Source organism: Notolepis coatsorum (assembly GCF_963971535.1).
Source record: "Notolepis coatsorum genome assembly, contig: SUPER_7_unloc_2, whole genome shotgun sequence".
Taxonomy (NCBI): domain Eukaryota; kingdom Metazoa; phylum Chordata; class Actinopteri; order Aulopiformes; family Paralepididae; genus Notolepis; species Notolepis coatsorum.
In genome coordinates, this window is record NW_028174879.1 from 1270938 (window position 1) to 1291457 (window position 20520).

Sequence of the window (20520 nt, forward strand, 5' to 3'; positions counted from 1 at the left end):
CGATGATTATTCGCCACGCTTCCGTGAGTCTGCCTCAGGGCAGCTCTGGCTGCAATTGTAGCTTACCACCACCGGTATGACTGTGTATGAACGAATAATGGACTCTGTGAAGCGCTCTGGGTGCCATGAAGAGCGCTATATAAATCCCCAAGTCATTATTATTATTATTAAAGCACAGTACAGTAATAATAATAATAATAATGAACAACAATAATGGACTAGACTTCACAGGACAATAATGGCAGTAATAATAATAACAATAATGACAATAAATAGAAATAATAAAAACAGAATATAAAATAAGTTGCCACAGACATTACAAAAGACGTTTCTTGATAGTACAAGACCTCTGTGCGTTACGCCATGTTTGAATCACATGGGAGATGATAGGACCATATTGTATTAATTGACAGTTTGTAATAGGGGTGTTGGGAGTATACTATAATAAATAATAATAATAACTATATCTTGTAATCCTTGTGGATAGACTGCTGCTTCCAGTCTAAGGTATCGCCACGACAACCAGCTTATCAGGGCTCTCAATGAGAAGGACCAGAAATATTTAATATAATTTAGATACCATAGCTTGTATCTTGCGCCAGTGGTTGATTGGAGGGGGTAAGGGGAGCATTGAGCTAACAAAGTTTATCCTGGGCAGTATGTTAATTTTTATTGTGGATGCTCGGGCTTGTAGTTGGGATGGCTCGACCATCTATTGAGATCCTGAAGTATTTTGTTGTAAGTGCCTGTAAAGTTATGTCTAACTGTCTGACTTAGGGTGGGGAAAATCTCGATGCCTAGGTATTTCAATCAAATCAAATTTATTTGTAAGGCCCGACAACACACCCCATGGGCCGGACACGTCTTCTTTAACACATTCGGGGCCATTCGATTTCCCCATCCTGTTCTAGCACGGCCAGGTTATCATTACATAGTTTCACTGTGCGTCACCTTGTTTGTAGAGCTAAATCTATATTTTATATTATAGCTATGGATACAATACCATGGTCATTTGACAGCAACTATCTTCCGTTCAAGATGCAAAAAGAATAAATGTTTTCATAAATACGTTCACGCGTTATCCCGTGGTGAATATAAGTATAATTTCGGAATGATCCGGGCTAATTCCTGGGAGGCTGGCTACAGGGCGCAACGTGAATTCTACTAAAACCATTCGCGTTTCGTCCCTGCACACGCAGATTTCTCACATACTTTCTCTTTTTTTTTATCCACTTATTCTCCTATTTTTTTGTATTTTCCTCCCATCCCAATTTGTAGTCGTTATGCCAATTCCCCCCTCCCCTTCCTGGTCGTTGCACGCATTTGCCCCCCACTTGCTGGTCTAGGGAGCCCTGAAGTCTATCAGATGCTTCCTCCGATACATAGGAGACAGCCAGCAGCCTCTTTTCACCTGGCAGCGAGGACTCTCATTGGTGAGGTGTAACGCGTGGGAGGTCACACTACCTTCACCAGCTCCCTCCCTCGCTGTGCAGGCTGCCCACAACGACCAGAACACCACCAGCTTCCCTCCCGCTGACTCTGCCAATTGTGTCAGTATGACGGCCGGCCAAGCCGGAGGCACCACCGACAGCCGGATTCTATACCAGTGTCTCTGTGGTGGTAGACAGACGTTTAGTTCGCTGCGCTACCCGGCCGCCGTGACAAGCTATTTTCAAATCAAATGCATATGATGGGTATTATGTTTCATCATGAAACGTGAATGAATCGTTTCTGATTATTTGATTGCCAATAGCGGCATTCGTTATTACCACAACACACGCCGATCAGGGGTATGAGTATGAAAACCATGCATGATCAAGCTGAAATTGACATCTGATTGTCCTTACCTGTGATCGGTGGTATTCCAAAAAGAATATTCCAATTATTTGATCGCCATCTGGTCCATCCTATGTCCATCTGGTCCACGACATAACCCACCACAACATATGGATCTGGGGTCCCGAAAACGGTTCAATGCGATCGAGTGAAGCCTTAGGTTTCCCATTACTAGAAAAGTGTGCCCGGAGCGGTTTAAACGTAGCACCCGGTCTGGAACAGGGTTTACTGCACTCTTGATACTGCCTACTAGCAGGATCTGGCCGGTACTGCACGGTACAGCTCCGTGACATTGAATAGGATATTAAAATCGCTGGGCCACAGAAACGAGAATTCTCGTGAACGGCACCCAAAGTGTTAACCGTTGGCGCCCAATAACGTATTTATACGTGGTTGGCCGCGAAAGAGTTAAACAAGTCAAGAAGAAACATCACAATAAATCAAGACCAAAACAAAAACACCATGAAGTCCAAACATGTTTCAATAAATGAATGCAACACTCTCAGACGAAGGTAAGGAAAAATGAACTGTGCCACCATCAGGCCAAACTCATGAACTGTCCTCTAGCGCCACCATCAGGCCAAACTCATGAACTGTCCTCTAGTCTAGTGCCACCATCAGGCCAAACTCATGAACTGTCCTCTAGTCTAGCGCCACCATCAGGCCAAACTCATGAACTGTCCTCTAGTGCCACCATCAGGCCAAACTCATGAACTGTCCTCTAGTCTAGCGCCACCATCAGGCCAAACTCATGAACTGTCCTCTAGTCTAGCGCCACCATCAGGCCAAACTCATGAACTGTCCTCTAGTCTAGCGCCACCATCAGGCCAAACTCATGAACTGTCCTCTAGTCTAGCGCCACCATTAGGCCAAACTCATGAACTGTCCTCTCTAGCGCCACCATCAGGCCAAACTCATGAACTGTCCTCTAGTCTAGCGCCACCATCAGGCCAAACTCATGAACTGTCCTCTAGTCTAGTGCCACCATCAGGCCAAACTCATGAACTGTCCTCTAGTCTAGCGCCACCATCAGGCCAAACTCATGAACTGTCCTCTAGTCTAGCGCCACCATCAGGCCAAACTCATGAACTGTCCTCTAGTCTAGCGCCACCATCAGGTCAAACTCATGAACTGTCCTCTAGTCTAGCGCCACCATCAGGCCAAACTCATGAACTGTCCTCTAGTCTAGTGCCACCATCAGGCCAAACTCATGAACTGTCCTCTAGTCTAGCGCCACCATCAGGCCAAACTCATGAACTGTCCTCTAGCGCCACCATCAGGCCAAACTCATGAACTGTCCTCTAGTCTAGCGCCACCATCAGGCCAAACTCATGAACTGTCCTCTAGTCTAGCGCCACCATCAGGCCAAACTCATGAACTGTCCTCTAGCGCCACCATCAGGCCAAACTCATGAACTGTCCTCTAGTCCAGTGGTTCCCAATCCTCTCCTCGAAGCACCCCAGCCGTTCCATGTATTTGTTAAATTCCACCACCAGCACACCTGATTCAACTAATAAAGGGCTTGTTAAGTTGAATCAGGTGTGCTGGTGGTGGAATTTAACAAATACATGGAACGGCTGGGGTGCTTCGAGGAGAGGATTGGGAAGCACTGCTCTAGTCTAGCGCCACCATCAGGCCAAACTCATGAACTGTCCTCTAGTCTAGCGCCACCATCAGGCCAAACTCATGAACTGTCCTCTAGTCTAGCGCCACCATCAGGCCAAACTCATGAACTGTCCTCTAGTCTAGCGCCACCATCAGGCCAAACTCATGAACTGTCCTCTAGTCTAGCGCCACCATCAGGCCAAACTCATGAACTGTCCTCTAGTCTAGTGCCACCATCAGGCCAAACTCATGAACTGTCCTCTAGCGCCACCATCAGGCCAAACTCATGAACTGTCCTCTAGTCTAGCGCCACCATCAGGCCAAACTCATGAACTGTCCTCTCTAGCGCCACCATCAGGCCAAACTCATGAACTGTCCTCTAGTGCCACCATCAGGCCAAACTCATGAACTGTCCTCTAGTCTAGCGCCACCATCAGGCCAAACTCATGAACTGTCCTCTAGTCTAGCGCCACCATCAGGCCAAACTCATGAACTGTCCTCTAGTCTAGCGCCACCATCAGGCCAAACTCATGAACTGTCCTCTAGTCTAGTGCCACCATCAGGCCAAACTCATGAACTGTCCTCTAGTCTAGCGCCACCATCAGGCCAAACTCATGAACTGTCCTCTCTAGCGCCACCATCAGGCCAAACTCATGAACTGTCCTCTAGTCTAGTGCCACCATCAGGCCAAACTCATGAACTGTCCTCTAGTCTAGCGCCACCATCAGGCCAAACTCATGAACTGTCCTCTAGTCTAGTGCCACCATCAGGCCAAACTCATGAACTGTCCTCTAGTCTAGCGCCACCATCAGGCCAAACTCATGAACTGTCCTCTAGTCTAGCGCCACCATCAGGCCAAACTCATGAACTGTCCTCTAGTCTAGCGCCACCATCAGGCCAAACTCATGAACTGTCCTCTAGTCTAGCGCCACCATCAGGCCAAACTCATGAACTGTCCTCTAGTCTAGCGCCACCATCAGGCCAAACTCATGAACTGTCCTCTAGTCTAGCGCCACCATCAGGCCAAACTCATGAACTGTCCTCTAGCGCCACCATCAGGCCAAACTCATGAACTGTCCTCTAGTCTAGCGCCACCATCAGGCCAAACTCATGAACTGTTCTCTAGTCTAGTGCCACCATCAGGCCAAACTCATGAACTGTCCTCTAGTGCCACCATCAGGCCAAACTCATGAACTGTCCTCTAGCGCCACCATCAGGCCAAACTCATGAACTGTCCTCTAGTCTAGCGCCACCATCAGGCCAAACTCATGAACTGTCCTCTAGCGCCACCATCAGACCAAACTCATGAACTGTCCTCTAGTCTAGCGCCACCATCAGGCCAAACTCATGAACTGTCCTCTAGTCTAGCGCCACCATCAGGCCAAACTCATGAACTGTCCTCTAGCGCCACCATCAGGCCAAACTCATGAACTGTCCTCTAGTCTAGCGCCACCATCAGGCCAAACTCATGAACTGTCCTCTAGTCTAGCGCCACCATCAGGCCAAACTCATGAACTGTCCTCTAGTCTAGCGCCACCATCAGGCCAAACTCATGAACTGTCCTCTAGTCTAGTGCCACCATCAGGCCAAACTCATGAACTGTCCTCTAGTCTAGCGCCACCATCAGGCCAAACTCATGAACTGTCCTCTAGTCTAGCGCCACCATCAGGCCAAACTCATGAACTGTCCTCTAGTCTAGTGCCACCATCAGGCCAAACTCATGAACTGTCCTCTAGTCTAGTGCCACCATCAGGCCAAACTCATGAACTGTCCTCTAGTCTAGCGCCACCATCAGGCCAAACTCATGAACTGTCCTCTAGCGCCACCATCAGGCCAAACTCATGAACTGTCCTCTAGTCTAGCGCCACCATCAGGCCAAACTCATGAACTGTCCTCTAGTGCCACCATCAGGCCAAACTCATGAACTGTCCTCTAGTCTAGTGCCACCATCAGGCCAAACTCATGAACTGTCCTCTAGCGCCACCATCAGGCCAAACTCATGAACTGTCCTCTAGCGCCACCATCAGGCCAAACTCATGAACTGTCCTCTAGTCTAGTGCCACCATCAGGCCAAACTCATGAACTGTCCTCTAGTCTAGTGCCACCATCAGGCCAAACTCATGAACTGTCCTCTAGTCTAGCGCCACCATCAGGCCAAACTCATGAACTGTCCTCTAGTCTAGCGCCACCATCAGGCCAAACTCATGAACTGTCCTCTAGCGCCACCATCAGGCCAAACTCATGAACTGTCCTCTAGCGCCACCATCAGGCCAAACTCATGAACTGTCCTCTAGCGCCACCATCAGGCCAAACTCATGAACTGTCCTCTAGTCTAGCGCCACCATCAGGCCAAACTCATGAACTGTCCTCTAGTCTAGCGCCACCATCAGGCCAAACTCATGAACTGTCCTCTAGTCTAGCGCCACCATCAGGCCAAACTCATGAACTGTCCTCTAGTCTAGCGCCACCATCAGGCCAAACTCATGAACTGTCCTCTAGTGCCACCATCAGGCCAAACTCATGAACTGTCCTCTAGTCTAGCGCCACCATCAGACCAAACTCATGAACTGTCCTCTAGTCTAGCGCCACCATCAGGCCAAACTCATGAACTGTCCTCTAGCGCCACCATCAGGCCAAACTCATGAACTGTCCTCTAGTCTAGCGCCACCATCAGGCCAAACTCATGAACTGTCCTCTAGTCTAGCGCCACCATCAGGCCAAACTCATGAACTGTCCTCTAGCGCCACCATCAGGCCAAACTCATGAACTGTCCTCTAGTCTAGCGCCACCATCAGGCCAAACTCATGAACTGTCCTCTAGTCTAGTGCCACCATCAGGCCAAACTCATGAACTGTCCTCTAGCGCCACCATCAGGCCAAACTCATGAACTGTCCTCTAGTGCCACCATCAGGCCAAACTCGTGAACTGTCCTCTAGTCTAGCGCCACCATCAGGCCAAACTCATGAATTGTCCTCTAGTCTAGCGCCACCATCAGGCCAAACTCATGAACTGTCCTCTAGTGCCACCATCAGGCCAAACTCATGAACTGTCCTCTAGCGCCACCATCAGGCCAAACTCATGAACTGTCCTCTAGTGCCACCATCAGGCCAAACTCGTGAACTGTCCTCTAGTCTAGTGCCACCATCAGGCCAAACTCATGAACTGTCCTCTAGTCTAGCGCCACCATCAGGCCAAACTCATGAACTGTCCTCTAGTCTAGCGCCACCATCAGGCCAAACTCATGAACTGTCCTCTAGTCTAGCGCCACCATCAGGCCAATCTCATGAACTGTCCTCTAGTCTAGCGCCACCATCAGGTCAAACTCATGAACTGTCCTCTAGCGCCACCATCAGGCCAAACTCATGAACTGTCCTCTAGTCTAGCGCCACCATCAGGCCAAACTCATGAACTGTCCTCTAGTCTAGCGCCACCATCAGGCCAAACTCATGAACTGTCCTCTAGCGCCACCATCAGGCCAAACTCATGAACTGTCCTCTAGCGCCACCATCAGGCCAAACTCATGAACTGTCCTCTAGTCTAGCGCCACCATCAGGCCAAACTCATGAACTGTCCTCTAGTCTAGCGCCACCATCAGGTCAAACTCATGAACTGTCCTCTAGCGCCACCATCAGGCCAAACTCATGAACTGTCCTCTAGTCTAGCGCCACCATCAGGCCAAACTCATGAACTGTCCTCTAGTCTAGCGCCACCATCAGGCCAAACTCATGAACTGTCCTCTAGCGCCACCATCAGGCCAAACTCATGAACTGTCCTCTAGCGCCACCATCAGGCCAAACTCATGAACTGTCCTCTAGTGCAGTGGTTCTCAAACTACGGGTCGCAACCCAAATTGGGGTCGCGCATTGGCAAGTAGAATCGTTTTTTTTTTTTTTTTACCGTTCTGGCAACATATTTTGGCTAAATATGCCTCATTTTATAAATGTGTATTGATAACATAGTGCTGTAATTAAATGTTCTAATAAATATGCATGATCAAGTTCAACAACGTGTGCTTTTATTTTTATACTCCTTAATTCCAAGTTTGAAATTACGCAATGCGCAAAAGTGTGGGGTCTCCAAAAAAAATCCTAAATTAAATGGGGTCACGGTATGAAAAGGTTTGAGAACCCCTGCTCTAGCGCCACCATCAGGCCAAACTCGTGAACTGTCCTCTAGTGCCACCATCAGGCCAAACTCATGAACTGTCCTCTAGTGCCACCATCAGGCCAAACTCATGAACTGTCCTCTAGTCTAGCGCCACCATCAGGCCAAACTCATGAACTGTCCTCTAGTCTAGCGCCACCATCAGGCCAAACTCATGAACTGTCCTCTAGCGCCACCATCAGGCCAAACTGATGAACTGTCCTCTAGCGCCACCATCAGGCCAAACTCATGAACTGTCCTCTAGCGCCACCATCAGGCCAAACTCATGAACTGTCCTCTAGTGCCACCATCAGGCCAAACTCATGAACTGTCCTCTAGTGCCACCATCAGGCCAAACTCATGAACTGTCCTCTAGTCTAGCGCCACCATCAGGCCAAACTCATGAACTGTCCTCTAGTCTAGCGCCACCATCAGGCCAAACTCATGAACTGTCCTCTAGTCTAGTGCCACCATCAGGCCAAACTCATGAACTGTCCTCTAGTCTAGCGCCACCATCAGGCCAAACTCATGAACTGTCCTCTAGTCTAGTGCCACCATCAGGCCAAACTCATGAACTGTCCTCTAGTCTAGTGCCACCATCAGGCCAAACTCATGAACTGTCCTCTAGTCTAGCGCCACCATCAGGCCAAACCCGTTCCAAAATGAACTGCTGTCGCTGCTGATGTGTGACATATGATTTTCCTACGAATGTCCTACCAGCAGGGATGCGTTCTTCATGGGACGAGGCTAAGTTTTGTGAGCAGAAGCGCGTGCACGCAGGAATGCGCTTCACTCGCCAACTCGCTATAAGTACTTTGCATATCAATAGCGCCGGTCGTCAGGTGTGTTAAAGACGTTCTCGGATACATTCACACAGAACTTGTGAATGAAATGTGTTACATTCCATTCGTAGAGGCAATTAGGCATCGTCTTTAGTCTGTGCCAGAGCCTTATAATCTATGGCGTCGGTTACACCTTTCGTATCATTTTCGTATCGTCGTCATATGCGTTTCGCCGCGACGTCGTGCGCCTCGAGTCACACTTTCGTTTTTTTTCTCGTTTTTGTCACCCGAGCACACTAATGTAGTACACTGCCAAAGCAGTAGGTGGCAGTAGGTGGCAAACATGAAGGCAATTTCAACCAATCAGAACTTGAATGTGCCTGCAAAGCAAATGTCAACAAGGCGGCCACCATCTTTTGCCTAGTTACCCAATGCAGCAATTCTTTTTCAGCAAAGCCTAATAAAAGTGCAATAAACAAAACGGATACATTCACTGTGTGTTCTGCCTGTCATTTGTTGATGAAACAAAACTAACATCAACACAAGTGACCACCAAGAGCGGATAGTTTAGTCTAAAAAAAGATCGGTAGCATTGTTAGCTGCATGCTAACGTCAATGGAGTATGCCATTATAACAATATAGCATTGTGGCTAGAAGCTAACGTTAGCTCACGCTACTTAGCCAGCACCAAAACTGATGATATTGCGAGCTATCAGTAGTTAGATAACATTAGAGACAACGCTGTGTATTAAACAAAGGTGAATAGATGACTGGGCCATTTAGTTTAATGCTTGTTAAGTTGAAAGAGGAGCTCTGAGCTAACAGGGTCTGAATCCTGATAGCTCACGTTAGCCAGCTGCTCATGCAATCGGTAATGCTAGCAGAATGAATGGATGTAAACTTTATTTAACATATTGCATATGGGTACAATACAATACGGCTCAATACAAACAATTGTTAAGGAAATGCAGACTGTTGTAGCTTGGACTGGGCTCCTTATAACAATAACTTGACAACACATGGTAGCTGAAGCTATTTGGGACACGGAGCTATGTCCCAAACACACACACTGTTGTCACCGGAAGGGCACGCAGATGGTATCTACTGCGCATGGGCGTTTTCGCAACAACGGCTCCGTGCTGACTACACGCTGTTGTCGACGCGTTTTTTTTGCGTATCTCCAAACGCAAACACAATTTTGCGTTTCAACCCGTATCCAAAAAAAAACGCCAAAAAACGCATTTCTGTGTAATAGGGACATGAAACGTCGTCAAAAACGTATAAAAAACCGCCAGGAATACACTAGTCTAACCATGGCCTATGACTCTGGTCTGTGCTTAAGCGAGGGAACATTTGTGCGCATGCGCGGGAGCGCGCGCACGTGGCGTCATTAGCGTGCGTGCAGCCAATGTTGATAAGAGGAACGCAACTCTGCCTGCCAGACACCAGTGTTTACAACAGGACTGTCCTGCCAGACACCAGTGTTTACAACAGGACTGTCCTGCCAGACACCAGTGTTTACAACAGGACTGTCCTGCCAGACACCAGTGTTTACAACAGGACTGTCCTGCCAGACACCAGTGTTTACAACAGGACTGTCCTGCCAGACACCAGTGTTTACAGGACTGTCCTGCCAGACACCAGTGTTTACAACAGGACTGTCCTGCCAGACACCAGTGTTTACAACAGGACTGTCCTGCCAGACACCAGTGTTTACAACAGGACTGTCCTGCCAGACACCAGAGTTTACAGGACTGTCCTGCCAGACACCAGTGTTTAGAGGACTGTCCTGCCAGACACCAGTGTTTAGAGGACTGTCCTGCCAGACACCAGAGTTTACAACAGGACTGTCCTGCCAGACACCAGTGTTTACAACAGGACTGTCCTGCCAGACACCAGTGTTTAGAGGACTGTCCTGCCAGACACCAGTGTTTAGAGGACTGTCCTGCCAGACACCAGAGTTTACAACAGGACTGTCCTGCCAGACACCAGAGTTTAGAGGACTGTCCTGCCAGACACCAGAGTTTAGAGGACTGTCCTGCCAGACACCAGAGTTTAGAGGACTGTCCTGCCAGACACCAGAGTTTAGAGGACTGTCCTGCCAGACACCAGTGTTTACAACAGGACTGTCCTGCCAGACACCAGTGTTTAGAGGACTGTCCTGCCAGACACCAGTGTTTAGAGGACTGTCCTGCCAGACACCAGAGTTTACAACAGGACTGTCCTGCCAGACACCAGTGTTTACAACAGGACTGTCCTGCCAGACACCAGTGTTTAGAGGACTGTCCTGCCAGACACCAGAGTTTAGAGGACTGTCCTGCCAGACACCAGAGTTTAGAGGACTGTCCTGCCAGACACCAGAGTTTAGAGGACTGTCCTGCCAGACACCAGTGTTTACAACAGGACTGTCCTGCCAGACACCAGTGTTTACAACAGGACTGTCCTGCCAGACACCAGTGTTTACAACAGGACTGTCCTGCCAGACACCAGTGTTTACAACAGGACTGTCCTGCCAGACACCAGTGTTTACAACAGGACTGTCCTGCCAGACACCAGAACGTCCAAGAACGGCAAATGTTAAAACATTCATGAACTGGGTAGGAGGGTCAGTATTGTGTATCAATTGGTGACGGAGAATAGCAAAATATATACATGTATTTATATGTAAATGTCCAAAATGATGACTTTAATATTTAAGTGTGGAATCTGTCTTGTCAGCTAAACGCTCCTCTTCTTTCCTCTCCTCATCTCCTCCCCTCCTCTCCTCTACTATCCTCTCCTCCCCTCCTCTCCTCTCGTCTCGTCTCCTCCACTCCTCTACTATCCTCCCCTCTCCTCTCCTCCTCTCCCCTCCGCTCATCCTCTCCTCTACTATCCTCTCCTCCCCTCCTCTCCTCTCCTCCCCTCTCCTCCTCTCCTCTCATCCTCTCCCCTCCTCTCCTCCACTATCCTCCTCTCATCCTCTCCCCTCCTCTCCTCCACTATCCTCATCCTCTCCCCTCCTCTCATCCTCTCCCCTCTCCTCTCATCCTGTCCTCTCCTCATCCTCTCCCCTCCTCCTCCACTATCCTCCTCTCCTCATCCTTTCCCCTCCTCTCCTCCACTATCCTCCTCTCATCCTCTCCTCTCCTCCACTATCTTCCTCTCCTCCTCTCATCCTCTCCTCCACCATCCTCCTCTCCTCTCCTCTCATCCTCTCCTCTACTATCCTCCTCTCCTCTACTATCCTCCTCATCCTCTCCCCTCCTCTCCTCTCCTCCACTATCCTCCTCTCCTCTCATCCTCTCCTCTCATCCTCTCCTCTACCATCCTCCTCTCTACTATCCTCCTCTCCTCCTCTCCTCTCCTCCTCTCCTCTACTATCCTCCTCTCCTCTACTATCCTCCTCATCCTCTCCTCTCCTCTCCTCCTCTCCTCTACTATCCTCTCCCCTCCTCTCCTCTCATCCTCTCCTCTCCTCCACTATCTTCCTCTCCTCCTCTCATCCTCTCCTCTCCTCCACCATCCTCCTCTCCTCTCCTCTCATCCTCTCATCCTCTCCTCTACTATCCTCCTCTCCTCTACTATCCTCCTCATCCTCTCCTCTCCTCTCCTCCACTATCCTCCTCTCCTCTCCTCTCATCCTCTCCTCTACTATCCTCCTCTCCTCTACTATCCTCCTCTCCTCCTCTCCTCTACTATCCTCCTCTCCTCTACTATCCTCCTCATCTCCTCCTCTCCTCTACTATCCTCCTCTCCTCTCATCCTCTCCTCTACTATCCTCCTCTCCAGGTTGATCTGACGAGAGAAAGAAGTCTTTCTCAGGAGACAATGAAACGGATTGAAGGTAAATATTTCTGCCTCTACCCTCCATCCATCCCGATCCATATGATTACCTGACTCATATTACTGACTCATATTACTGACTCATATTACTGACTCATATTACTGACTCATATTACTGACTCATATTACTGATATTACTGACTCATATTACTGACTCATATTACTGACTCATATTACTGATATTACTGACTCATATTACTGACTCATATTACTGATTCATATTACTGACTCATATTACTTCATGATTACCAGACTGTAGGGGTGTAACGGTACGTGTATTTGTCCCGCAAATTTACGGTACGGGCGTGTAACACAGCAGGGTCATTACAATTTTACAGTTTTCTTTAGTTTTCTTGTTCGCCCAATAATGTTAACCAATGGAAACACACACACACACGCCAACTTTCTCCCACGGACTTTCTCTCACAGCTGATCGGAGAAAAAAAAAGCAATACATACTTTTCCGGACTGATCATCTGAGCTCCTCTCCAGTTGAGCTGCTACGGTGTTTAAATCCAAAATATTGATAAATCCTCTGCCATTGTTGTGTAACTAACATGTCATCTCTTCTCTAGTCTTCAGTCTCGGCTTCACGTTAAGTTAAATCCTCTCTACAAGTGAAACTGAAACTTAACAAGCATAATTTGTTAACACTTTAATCGCCAAGGACGCCTTAACTCGTCATTCCCCGCCATGCTAATTCTGCCAATGATGCCGTAACACGTCATTGAGATCAATATTTCAAAAATCTGTGATCGCAATCATATTTCTCCCGCGGAGACTTGAGATCTACTGTTGATCCCCTCTCAACTCTCCAACGGTTCAAGAGCGCCATCTGGTGGCCGATCGGCGGATCGCCCAAACCGGAAACAGAAACTGGTGCTCATCCAAATTCGGTCCGATCACTCGCTATAGCTCCCGGGACTCGAGCTCGACACAATGGATAGCGATCCGTTACCAATAACTCGATAAACAACATGATTTGGACGTATATACCATTATACAACCTGGAGATGGATCGCATATTTCAACATCCCATAATAGGAATATTTTTGCTCATCGCCCAACGGCCCGAGGAGACTGGGGTAAGTTTCAGCGTTTTTTTTTACCGTGTTCGATACAAACTGCTCTGATGATCATATCACCCACACTAGAATCATCTAACGTTGGCCACGGAATTATAAACGACCCCCCCCCCATCCGGTAAACATCAGATGATAAGTAGTAACTTCTAGAAGCACGTCCATTTGAAATTTTTTTTCTCGCGCCGATCGCTATCAAACTGTATTTGATCATCAATATAATGCATTTAGGGCTATAAATCACGTTCTGCAGAATGCTGCAGAAAACGATAAAAACATTTATACTTTAGACCGTATTTTAGTATGAATATGTGAATGAAAAAGTATAACGTTCATACATCCTGAACGATAGATAATTGACGTTGAATGGGCCATAGTAATGTCAATTTAGCAATACAATTTAAAAAGTTATAGCCCTGCAAAGAAGGGGAACTTCTCCATAGACAAATAGAGCTGGCAGAGGACGGTATAAGGATGTACATAAGCCTGGCAAAGAAAGTGTTAAGGGGGCGGTAGGCAATTAATTTACTCAGTGGATGCCTGAACAGTAGGGGTGTAATGAGTCGACCTCACAACGATTCGATTCGATTACGATTCTTCAGGCAACGATTCAATGCATCATGAAATCTCTTCATTTGACTTCGATTCGATAAATTTTCGATGCATTTTATATCAGTTTTTGAATACACAAATGTGGCTGGGGGAACTGATTCACTCAGCATGAAAGGACTATAGGTCAATAAAAACAATACACACACAAAAAAAACAAAAAGGAAAAAAAATATATTTTTTAATTTCGATTAATTTTGATTATAATCGATTCTAACATATTCAAATCGATGCATCGAATCGAACACATTAGAATCGATGCATTTCGATTAATCGATGCATCGTTACACCCCTACTGAACACAGAATGACACCAGTATCACTGACTACCACGGCAAGCCTATAGAAAATTATTCTATTTAATAATAATAATTAAAAAAAAGAAATTATTATAAAAAAAAAATCCTATTGTACAGAACTCGTACCGAACCCTAACCCCAATACCGAGGTACCTACCGAACCGTGGCTTCTGTGTACCGTTACACCCCTACCAGACTAGATTAGTTTACAGACTCAGATTACCACTCAGATTAGTTTAGACTCAGATTAGTTTACAGACTCAGATTAGTTTGCAGACTCAGATTAGTTTAGACTCAGATTAGTTTACAGACTCAGATTAGTTTGCAGACTCAGATTAGTTTACAGACTCAGATTAGTTTGCAGACTCAGATTAGTTTACAGACTCAGATTAGTTTACAGACTCATTAGTTTACAGACTCAGATTAGTTTAGACTCAGATTAGTTTACAGACTCAGATTAGTTTACAGACTCAGATTAGACTCAGATTAGTTTGCAGACTCAGATTAGTTTGCAGACTCAGATTAGTTTGCAGACTCAGATTAGTTTGCAGACTCAGATTAGTTTACAGACTCAGATTACCACTCAGATTAGTTTGCAGACTCAGATTACCAGACAGTGTGTGTGTACATGTGGCTCGGCACGACCAAATCTTATCAGATTATCTTTTGATATGATAGACCTTTTGGTTTTGTAGTTTATTAGTGGTTATCACCTCCTGAAGGTATGGAGTGCTTGAGTTTTTGCAAAATAAGTCTCCTGCCATATTTTGCTCCCCTTCATAGATTCGCTCGTAGGTCGGGTTGTCTGGGGACTAGAGACACATGACCACGCTAACCTGAGTCTCCTGAAGTCGTGTTGTCTGGGGACTAGAGACACATGACCGTGCTAACCTGAGTCTCCTGAAGTCAGGTTGTCTGGGGACTAGAGACACATGACCACGCTAACCTGAGTCTCCTGAAGTCGGGTTGTCTGGGGACTAGAGACACATGACCACGCTAACCTGAGTCTCCTGAAGTCAGGTTGTCTGGGGACTAGAGAGACACATGACCACGCTAACCTGAGTCTCCTGAAGTCGGGTTGTCTGGGGACTAGAGACACATGACCACGCTAACCTGAGTCTCCTGAAGTCAGGTTGTCTGGGGACTAGAGACACGTGACCACGCTAACCTGAGTCTCCTGAAGTCGTGTTGTCTGGGGACTAGAGACACATGACCGCGCTAACCTGAGTCTCCTGAAGTCGTGTTGTCTGGGGACTAGAGACACATGACCACGCTAACCTGAGTCTCCTGAAGTCGTGTTGTCTGGGGACTAGAGACACGTGACCACGCTAACCTGAGTCTCCTGAAGTCGTGTTGTCTGGGGACTAGAGACACGTGACCACGCTAACCTGAGTCTCCTGAAGTCGTGTTGTCTGGGGACTAGAGACACATGACCGCGCTAACCTGAGTCTCCTGAAGTTGTGTTGTCTGGGGACTAGAGACACATGACCACGCTAACCTGAGTCTCCTGAAGTCGTGTTGTCTGGGGACTAGAGACACATGACCACGCTAACCTGAGTCTCCTGAAGTCGTGTTGTCTGGGGACTAGAGACACATGACCACGCTAACCTGAGTCTCCTGAAGTCAGGTTGTCTGGGGACTAGAGACACATGACCACGCTAACCTGAGTCTCCTGAAGTCAGGTTGTCTGGGGACTAGAGACACATGACCACGCTAACCTGAGTCTCCTGAAGTCGTGTTGTCTGGGGACTAGAGAGACACATGACCACGCTAACCTGAGTCTCCTGAAGTCGTGTTGTCTGGGGACTAGAGAGACACATGACCACGCTAACCTGAGTCTCCTGAAGTCGTGTTGTCTGGGGACTAGAGACACATGACCACGCTAACCTGAGTCTCCTGAAGTCGGGTTGTCTGGGGACTAGAGACACATGACCACGCTAACCTGAGTCTCCTGAAGTCGGGTTGTCTGGGGACTAGAGACACGTGACCGTGCTAACCTGAGTCTCCTGAAGTCGGGTTGTCTGGGGACTAGAGACACGTGACCGCGCTAACCTGAGTCTCCTGAAGTCAGGTTGTCTGGGGACTAGAGACACATGACCACGCTAACCTGAGTCTCCTGAAGTCGGGTTGTCTGGGGACTAGAGACACATGACCGTGCTAACCTGAGTCTCCTGAAGTCGGGTTGTCTGGGGACTAGAGACACATGACCACGCTAACCTGAGTCTCCTGAAGTCGGGTTGTCTGGGGACTAGAGACACGTGACCACGCTAACCTGAGTCTCCTGAAGTCGGGTTGTCTGGGGACTAGAGACACGTGACCATGCTAACCTGAGTCTCCTGAAGTCGGGTTGTCTGGGGACTAGAGACACATGACCACGCTAACCTGAGTCTCCTGAAGTCGGGTTGTCTGGGGACTAGAGACACGTGACCACGCTAACCTGAGTCTCCTGAAGTCGGGTTGTCTGGGGACTAGAGACACGTGACCGTGCTAACCTGAGTCTCCTGAAGTCGGGTTGTCTGGGGACTAGAGACACGTGACCACGCTAACCTGAGTCTCCTGAAGTCGTGTTGTCTGGGGACTAGAGACACGTGACCACGCTAACCTGAGTCTCCTGAAGTCAGGTTGTCTGGGGACTAGAGACACATGACCACGCTAACCTGAGTCTCCTGAAGTCGTGTTGTCTGGGGACTAGAGACACGTGACCACGCTAACCTGAGTCTCCTGAAGTCAGGTTGTCTGGGGACTAGAGACACATGACCACGCTAACCTGAGTCTCCTGAAGTCGTGTTGTCTGGGGACTAGAGACACGTGACCACGCTAACCTGAGTCTCCTGAAGTCAGGTTGTCTGGGGACTAGAGACACATGACCACGCTAACCTGAGTCTCCTGAAGTCGTGTTGTCTGGGGACTAGAGACACGTGACCACGCTAACATGAGTCTCCTGAAGTCGGGTTGTCTGGGGACTAGAGACACGTGACCACGCTAACCTGAGTCTCCTGAAGTCGTGTTGTCTGGGGACTAGAGACACGTGACCACGCTAACCTGAGTCTCCTGAAGTCGTGTTGTCTGGGGACTAGAGACACATGACCACGCTAACCTGAGTCTCCTGAAGTCGGGTTGTCTGGGGACTAGAGACACATGACCACGCTAACCTGAGTCTCCTGAAGTCGTGTTGTCTGGGGACTAGAGACACGTGACCACGCTAACCTGAGTCTCCTGAAGTCGGGTTGTCTGGGGACTAGAGACACGTGACCACGCTAACCTGAGTCTCCTGAAGTCGGGTTGTCTGGGGACTAGAGACACGTGACCACGCTAACCTGAGTCTCCTGAAGTCGTGTTGTCTGGGGACTAGAGACACGTGACCACGCTAACCTGAGTCTCCTGAAGTCGGGTTGTCTGGGGACTAGAGACACATGACCACGCTAACCTGAGTCTCCTGAAGTCGTGTTGTCTGGGGACTAGAGACACGTGACCACGCTAACCTGAGTCTCCTGAAGTCGTGTTGTCTGGGGACTAGAGACACGTGACCACGCTAACCTGAGTCTCCTGAAGTCGTGTTGTCTGGGGACTAGAGACACATGACCACGCTAACCTGAGTCTCCTGAAGTCGGGTTGTCTGGGGACTAGAGACACATGACCACGCTAACCTGAGTCTCCTGAAGTCAGGTTGTCTGGGGACTAGAGACACGTGACCACGCTAACCTGAGTCTCCTGAAGTCGGGTTGTCTGGGGACTAGAGACACGTGACCACGCTAACCTGAGTCTCCTGAAGTCGTGTTGTCTGGGGACTAGAGACACATGACCACGCTAACCTGAGTCTCCTGAAGTCAGGTTGTCTGGGGACTAGAGACACGTGACCACGCTAACCTGAGTCTCCTGAAGTCAGGTTGTCTGGGGACTAGAGACACATGACCACGCTAACCTGAGTCTCCTGAAGTCAGGTTGTCTGGGGACTAGAGACACATGACCACGCTAACCTGAGTCTCCTGAAGTCGTGTTGTCTGGGGACTAGAGACACATGACCACGCTAACCTGAGTCTCCTGAAGTCGTGTTGTCTGGGGACTAGAGACACGTGACCACGCTAACCTGAGTCTCCTGAAGTCAGGTTGTCTGGGGACTAGAGACACGTGACCACGCTAACCTGAGTCTCCTGAAGTCAGGTTGTCTGGGGACTAGAGACACATGACCACGCTAACCTGAGTCTCCTGAAGTCAGGTTGTCTGGGGACTAGAGACACATGACCACGCTAACCTGAGTCTCCTGAAGTCAGGTTGTCTGGGGACTAGAGACACGTGACCACGCTAACCTGAGTCTCCTGAAGTCAGGTTGTCTGGGGACTAGAGACACATGACCACGCTAACCTGAGTCTCCTGAAGTCAGGTTGTCTGGGGACTAGAGACACATGACCACGCTAACCTGAGTCTCCTGAACACCTAGAGACAACGCTGATGTATCGTAACCTTTGCACACTTACCCCCTACCGGTGAATGCCTCACTGTTGCGGTTTTTCTGAGGTATTATGTGGTAGGAGCGCGAAGGTTTACCATGGCTCAACGCCCACCTGCGCCCACCTGCTCCACCGCACACTGCGCCCACCTGATCTAACGTTAGCGGCACTTCGCCGTAAAGTGGCATCGGGCAAGTACGAGTACAGCAACATATACCAGTATCGGACCAGTATCGGCATCGGGACATCCCTAAATAGTATGTTTGTGTTCATTGGAATGTTTTCTATCTAGCGCCTTATTAGTATTTTATTTATCTAATTTTCAAAACTGAATTCCATTTGATGCCAAAAGTAGTTAAATGTGGAGGCTGTTCTTGGAGAAACGGCCTCGTCGTCGGAGCTCCTCTGATCTCCATCATGCTGATCAATATCGTCTCCTTTGATGCCGTCATGCAGATCAATATCGTCTCCTTTGATGCCATCATGCAGATCAATATCGTCTCCTTTGATGCCATCATGCAGATCAATATTGTCTTTTCACAGCGATGTCGGAATAGAAGACGTGTTTATAGAATAACGTCTCACACGGCACTGTGCTTAAAGTGCTTAAAGTGATGACACTGGTGGCAGGGTTGGCACAAGGTCCTCGAGGTGCTTAACACAGTGCCAGGCAGCAGGGGGCACTGTGGGCCGTCAGTGCCAGCGTTCTATTCAATGGGGAGAATGCCGTGTTTGCAGTGCAAATAACAAAATTAAATAGTATAGCTATGGATCTAATAACGTTGTCGATTGTCAGTGAGTTTCTTCCAGTCAACATGCAAAAAAACAGATAATTTTTTCATCCGTACATTTCCGTTTTATACCGTGGTGAATATGAGTATAGTTTGAGTGATTCTGAGTAATCCCAGGAAAAGACGCGATAAATGCGTTTTATTGGAATTCACTAAACACGTTGCCATTCCTCGCTTGGATCAACAATCAATCGACGCCGCAGCTCGGCCGAGAAAACAAACCACATAGTTTCAAATGGAGTGCAATAGCGGCCGCAAGGCGTTAGGTGGCGGTATTGACCGTCTGCGATCTCGGACACATTCAGGACAGCCTACACAAGGTGCCTCGATGGATTATGAATGGCAATAGCGAATAAAAGAAATAACGAGACAGAAACGTAGATCTACATTGTCGGCAGCCAAAGGGTTAAAGTGATTGATTTTTTACAAAAAAAAGTCAAGGCCTGGAATTCATTGAAAACGGCAACATTTTTAACAAGGTGCTTAAAATTCCTTGAAATTCAAATCAACCATTCACATTGAAAGTTTTGTTCATCCATGATAAAATAGTTCTGAATCAAGAAATATAATATTTTTTTATCTAAAGTGTAACTAATTGTTGGAAATTGGTTTTAAAGGAAAACTCCAACATTTTTGGAAATTAGCTTATTTAACATCTTCCCTGGAGTTAGACAAGAAGATACAAACCTTTTTTGTCTCTCTGCGTGCATTAGGCTTAGGGAACGCCCGCACCGTTAGCGTAGCTTAGCTTCATCACTGGAAGTGAGGCAGTCCTTTACCCTGAAGTTCCCTACAGTCCCCTACAGTCACGAAATACACTCCAAATACAACTCAAACGTTCCTGTAAACATGTTGTGACCTGTGTATTTACCACGTGGAGAAATAAAAAATAATTGAATTCGACATTTACGTTTTCTAAGCAAATATACTCTGAACAATTTTTTGCCGAACCACTCTCTGGGCTCAGTGATTTCACACAGTGCTACTTTCTAACTTGACGCCAGTGTTTGTTTACATTTTCATTTCATTCAAAGGATCCGAACCGATTGAAGTTTATGGATACCATGACTGTGGTAAGTTTTAAGGGGCTAGTGTTACACA

The 20520-nt window shown here is 47.9% G+C and overlaps 1 protein-coding gene across 1 annotated transcript in view; it reads left to right on the plus strand.

Moving 5' to 3' along the window:
• The window catches only part of LOC311232739 (uncharacterized protein), a gene marked incomplete at its 3' end in the record, with an annotated part of 60631 nt that overhangs the window by 38160 nt on the left and 1951 nt on the right, over positions 1-20520 (plus strand). Inside the window, exon 5 of the mRNA XM_084338319.1 lies at positions 12138-12192. Coding sequence (XP_084194445.1) covers positions 12138-12192 — 55 coding nt within the window. The remainder of the gene's footprint in view (positions 1-12137; positions 12193-20520) is intronic.